Below are 6,537 nucleotides of genomic sequence, written 5' to 3'. Positions count from 1 at the left end.
TCCTAGCAGTCCATGGTATATTCAATCTTTTTCTCCAGCACCACAGCTCAAAGGCATCAATTCTCCTTCTATCATCACTAGTTATTGTCCAGCTCTCTGATGCACAGCAAGTAATTGCAAAGACTATGGCCTGAATTAGGCACATTATTAATATTAAGAAATTTCTGTTACAGTGAATGTGCAAACTTAAACATAGATAGGTATTTGAGCTCAAGGAGTTCAAACAAAACCTAAACAAAAAGATTAGAACATCAAATCCACAAATTCATCAGTTATCAATCTGGGAAAGGTAAAGGGTCAATGAAAGACAGGAAACTTCAATGAGATGGACTAACATAGGGACGACGAGTCTAGAGCCTGGGGAGATCATGCTGACAGTGCAGGATGGGGCAGGATTCCAATCTATTCTGCCACTATGAGTGTCCGTCAACTCGAAGGCACCTATCAACAACATCTGCAGACTCTTTTACTTTACTTCTAATTCACTGTTATCTCCCTACCAAAGGCATAAATAACAACCACTTGTAATGTTAATGCAGCATAAGAAATATAGAGGAAAAAATGTGCTTACCAATATTTCCTCCAATCTCATATAAAAAAACTTCTCCTTTCTTGAGAGTCTGGACAACTCCACTATTAGGGACAAAACCAAATGGATTAGTTATGCCATCAAAGAGCTTTCTGGTAAATAACTTTAATGCACTCGGGGAATTCTAACATGGATGGAAAATTCATAACTTAGACTGTAATTATCAGCACATTTGTATTTTGCCATCTGTTAAATGTGCCTAATATGTAATAAAAAATCACACCTGTAAATTAAAAGAAACAAATCAAATCATATACCTGAAGTCAAAGTAGTAAATCAGTAACTAAATTTATAATAAGAAGAATTAGAATAATTAGAATATTTTAAAAAATATTTAGAATAAGAAGAAATTTATAATAAAAGAAAAGTAGCATTTAGTTGTCATTAAAACTCTTAACATAATGGACCAGAAGGTACTTAGAAACCTATAAAAAGCAATGTTTCCACCTTTGTTTTTCCATTGCATTTATTCAATCGGTACTTTCCATATGTTTGGAATGTTGGAAATATTAATAATGTACAGGATGGATGTAAATAATAAGTCATGGTTCATAACACTCTTTGTGTTGGACGTCCGCATGGGGAAGTTAACATTCAGACTGAGAACTAGACACCCATTGTGAATTCTATGACAATGGAATATATTTACAACTTCAAATTCTTTCAATAAACTCTTCCAGGACATTAGGTTAAAACAATATGATTAAGTAGAGGTCAGTGGTTTGCAACACTTTCTGTATAAGAATTTCCTAGGGAGTCTGCTAAAAATTCTAAACTAGAGTTTTAGGAATTCTGACTTAATCGGTCTAGTTGACAAAGCATGAATTCTGGTTTTAAAATGCTTTGTAATTTTCAAATTCACCAGATGCTCTGCTGGAGAAGGAGGGGCAATTTCCTCCTGTATCAGTAAGATCAGATTTGACGGTACACACACACAAATAATAAAATTTAAAAAAAATGCTCTGTAGTCCAAAGAGATGTATAGGAAGTCTGTAAACCATTGATAATGAACCTGAAGACACACACTCTCTGGAGTTAATAAAAAATAAGGTCTTATTCTTACTCAAGTCATCAAGAAAATATGCAGTACAGTAGAAACTTTCTTGACTCATATCCATTCATTTCAGGAGTTATCTGGTTTCCTCGCTTTATGCACTCACATGTCCACAGCTTATAAGATACTCAGAGGTGTGTATACACTCATATTCTCACACTTAAGCTCTCAAGTAAAGCCAAAGCCAGTTCTAAAGCAGCTCTTCATCCAAGCCTGTAAATCTCTGCAGAAGGAGACAGCCCATCTTTCTCGCATAGCACAACTGCTGGATTCTATCCATGAGACTTTCAATTACATAACATATAATACCCCTGCTACGAGAGCTTCTTATACTCTTACTTATTGAGTTGTATTCGAATTAAGTCTCACTTCAGTTTATTTCCAAAGTACTTTGTGTTCTTTTTTTAAAATATTGTGGGTTTTGTTTTTTTTTTTTAAATTGTGATACATTAATAGCACTACATGTAGTTTCTGGGCACATGGTAAATTGATACTCATGTAGAAGTTATTCAAGTTGTCACATCACTGTGAATATTATAGCTGGATTTGTGGTCATACTTCTCAAGGGTCAATCACAGTGTTGGACCAGGATCTTATGGACCAGGATCTGATGGATATGTGCCCTCTTGGCTGTGCGACCTCTGACATCTCAGCCACATCTGCATAGGTCATGACAGCAGTTCTTTGCTTGAGTCAGGAAAAACCAATGGTTAAATCAGCTGTTAAGATTATGTGCCTATGGGAGTGAAGTACTGCCCTTCCCCTATTATACTTGTGAGCATGTAGACTTTAATTTTAAAACAGTTGATCATTTTTGCCCACGTTGTAAAGAGAGACAAGGGAATCTTATTCTTTTATTCTAAAATTGTCAGTAAAATGAAATGTTGTTGTTAAGTGCTGTCGAGTTGCACTCATTATAACCCTGTGAATGAAAGACCTGGACACCTGTATAACTTTCATTCTTTCTCCAGGTTCATAGAGTTTCCTATTTATGGAAGTGGATGCCACTCCTGCTTCCAAGCTTTTTTTAATTGGGAAGCTCCACCAAACACTGTCCAACATGTGTAATCATTATCATATTTGACACATCCGTGTCAGTGTTCAGCTTCACAGCTCAGTTACCTGTGTATGGCAAGTGGACACACCAGGGCTATATGACCAAGAAGAATGTTTGACCAACAACAATTACAAAGAGGCTGAGGGCTGCAGAAGTTAAAACACAACAACAACATTGTGATACAGGAAATAACTCCACAAACTGTTAGTTTAAAAAGAGTCATTGTCTTCTAAAAATGAAGTTGGGTGTTTTGGGAGACTTGATTTAATATGTGTGTATCTCAAGCAGATTACTCTTCAAGTACTCATGTGTTTATTCCATTTATAAAAATACAAAACAAACCTATATTAAACTTTCTGGTATGTACAAGTCTCTGCATGACAGCTATAAATAAATCCATAATAACTGAAAAGACTTTTCTGAGCCTGGTGTATGAATGCATAATTCACTGTATGTTTATCTTTTATATCATGAATGTGTTCATTGGTTTCAGTGGTGAAAATGAGGGAAGAGAATGATGGAAAGAAATACAGTCCCACAAGCCTCACACTGGTGCATTCTAAGAGTCTAGAGAATATAATCAATGAAAACAAATTCATATTTATTGAGGGCTTTGCTTACAACCTGGTCCAGATAGTGCCAAGTACTTCTGTCTTTCTCCTAGTCAATCTTCAAAGACTATGAGGTATAGGTTCTGGCATGGTCTATATTTACAGATAGAAAAAATTTTGGTGATTAAAGTGATTATAAAAAACAGACATGTTTCCAGGCAGGATCAGTCCTTGAAGCAGGACTTCTTACTTGAAAGGGTGGGGGACTCTGTAGGAGAGGAAGAGCGTGGATGAGACAGACAGGCATGGAAACTGGAGTAAGGTGGGTAGGCATGTTGGAGACAGTGAGACTGGCTCAGGATAGAGCAGGATTCAGAGCTGTAGTACATAGGTTCACCATTTCAGGTGACTCAAAGGCACGTAACAAGAAGGCAACATTAGCATTTGACAATGATCGGTCTATCTCCAGTCTTTCCAGACATAAAGAGCTGACATTTCAGAGAAGTAGCAAATAGAGAAATTTACCAGACTATCAAGTTCAGGGTTGAATAGGATGATGGAATGGGAGGAGGCAGTAGAAGGAATGAAGCTGTAATGGATCACAAATGCTCATTTAATAAAAGTACCACTGTAACCCAAAATCTAAACACATGGAAAGTAATCAGAAAAAGACTAGTGTTCTCTATAACAATATTTCTACTATAGCTTCCATAATGGCAATAAAAAATCACAGCATCGAGAGTAGGTGGGTCATTATGCTTTGTGGAAGCGACACCCCCAGTCTTTCAGGTGCCAGAAGAGCCACTCATAGTGGACAGATTCCAGGAGATTTCTCAGATTAAACAGATTAGAAAACGGGATTGGCCATCCACTTCTGAACTAACAGGCCTCTGAAAACCCTATGAACAATAGAGAAATATAATCTTAGTTGTAGAACCAAGATTGGAACTCATTCAAAATAAGGAGACACAGCTGCTAACACCCTTTCATAATTGGTACATGGAATTTACTAAGTATGAATGTAGGAAAGCTGGAAATTTTACAAAATGAGATGGAACATATGAACACTGACAATGCAGGCATTAGTGAACTGAAATGGATGGACACGGGCCATTAAGAATCAGACAATCTTATGATTGATTATGCTGGGAATGAGAAACTGAGGAAGAATGGTCTTGTAGTCATAGTAAAAAAAGATACTTTCAAGATTTGTGCGAATGTACCATGTTGTGAGTAACAGGATACTATCATATGCAGTCAAGGAAGGCTTGCTAATACAACTAGTATTCAAATATATGTATCAACGACTAAAATTGAAGAAGAGAAAATGAACAACTTGTATCAACTTTCACTGTTCGAAATTAACCAAACATACAAGCAAGGTGCATTAATAATTTTCGGTGACTGGAACTCAAAAATTGGAAACAATGAGGAAGGGGTAGTAGTTGTAAAGTATGGTTGTGGTGGCAGAAGTGAGGCTGGATAATGAATGATTGAATTCTGTTCATTCAATGATTTAGTCACTGAAAATACCTTTATTAAGAAACACAAACAGTGAATTTATACATGAATCTCCTCTAATGGGATGCATAGGAATCAGATTGACTACATTTGTGGAAAGAATCACTGTAGAAGCTCAAAATCAGCTGTGGAGATCAGGCCAGATACTGACTGTGGAACAGATCAGAAATTGTTCCTATGTAAGTTCACATTGAACCTGAAGAAAACAAAAACTAGCCCACAAAAACCAAAATATGGCTTTGAGTCTGTCCCACTTAAATTTAAAACTTAACTCCAGGACAGTTTTGAGGCATTAAACACTAATGCTTGAAGATCAGAGGGGTTATGGAATAACATCAAGGATATCATCCATGAAAAGAGCAAAAGGTGGTTACAAAAAGAGAGGGGGGGAGACAGATGACAGAAGATCTCTGAAAATTGCAATAGAGTATTACAATGTCAAAACAAAGGGGATACATTGTAAAATCAAAGATATGAATGGAAGATTTCAGGGGATAGATCAAGAAGACAAAGCAAAGTATTATAACGGAAGGTGCAAAGAGCATGAAGTGGAGAATAAAAAGGGAAGAACTCACTTGGTATTTCTAAAGTTGAAAGACTGAAAATTAAATTCAAGGCCAAGCTGCAATGCTGACAAGATGCTATGGGGAAATCTTGAACCATACAGTAAGCATCAAAAGACAATGAGAGGAATACACAGAATCACTGTACCAAAAAGAATCTGCTAACACTGAAAAAAATCAAGAAATACCTTGTGAACATCAATGGTAGGCGAGCTCTGGTGGCCTAGTGGCAAGAAGCTGCACTGCAATCCCAGAGGCACAAGGTTCAAATCCACCGGATGCTTTGCTGAAGAAGGAGGGACAATCTCCTCCTGTACCAGTCAGATCCAATTTGACTGTACACACACATAATAATAATCATAATCATATCAATGGTAATGAAGGAGGAAGCTAAAGCTCCACTGAAAGCATTGGCAAAAAATAAGACCCGAGGAATAGATGGGACACCAAATGGTATGTTTCCTCTAACAGATGCAGCCCTGGTTGTGCTCATCAGTCTATATCATGAAATTTGGAAGACAGCTGCCTGGTCAGCTGGCCAAAATTTTCATATTTGTCTCAAGAAAGGTGATCCAAAAGACCATGAAAATTATAGAATAATATCATTAATATCACATTCAAGCAAAATTTTGCTGATGATCATTCACAAATGGCTAGAACAGTACATTGACAGAGATGATCAGAATTTAAGCTGGGTTTAGATGACTTGATGGCACCAGGAATATTATTGTTAATGTCAGATGGATCCTGGTTGAAAATGTCTATTTGTATTTTATTGACTAGGGAAGGGCATTTGACTGTGTGGATCATAAGAAGAATAGAAATTCCCACTTTGTGGTCATGTGAAACCTATACCTTGACCAAGAAGCTGTTGTCAAAACAGAACAAAGGAACACTGCATGGATTAAAATCAGGCAAGATGTACATTGGGGATGTATCATTTTCTCCATATCTATTCAAAATGCATGCTAAGCAAATCATCTAAGAGGCTGGATTCTATTAAAAGGAATATGACATTAGGATTTGAGAAAGGCTCATCAACAACCTGTGCTATACAGATGGCATAACTTTGCTTGCTGATAACAAGAAGGTACTGCAACACTTACTGCAGAGGATCAACGACTATAGCCTTCAATATGGATGTTGTTGTTATTGTTATGTGCTGTTGAGTCGCTTGTGACTCATAGTGACCCTATGTACAA

General features: G+C 36.9%; 1 protein-coding gene across 1 annotated transcript in view; it reads right to left on the bottom strand.

The window, feature by feature from the left end:
* Positions 1 to 6,537, bottom strand: part of ARHGAP18 (Rho GTPase activating protein 18) — a 212,631-nt gene that overhangs the window by 3,131 nt on the left and 202,963 nt on the right. The window contains exon 14 of the mRNA XM_006885031.1: positions 572 to 633. Coding sequence (XP_006885093.1) covers positions 572 to 633 — 62 coding nt within the window. The remainder of the gene's footprint in view (positions 1 to 571; positions 634 to 6,537) is intronic.

This window comes from Elephantulus edwardii, unplaced genomic scaffold (assembly GCF_000299155.1).
Source record: "Elephantulus edwardii isolate Elephantulus edwardi_28Jun2011 unplaced genomic scaffold, EleEdw1.0 scaffold00039, whole genome shotgun sequence".
NCBI classification, from domain to species: Eukaryota; Metazoa; Chordata; class Mammalia; order Macroscelidea; family Macroscelididae; genus Elephantulus; species Elephantulus edwardii.
Note: the sequence above shows the minus strand (reverse complement) of the source record. Positions and strands in the feature narration are given on the sequence as shown.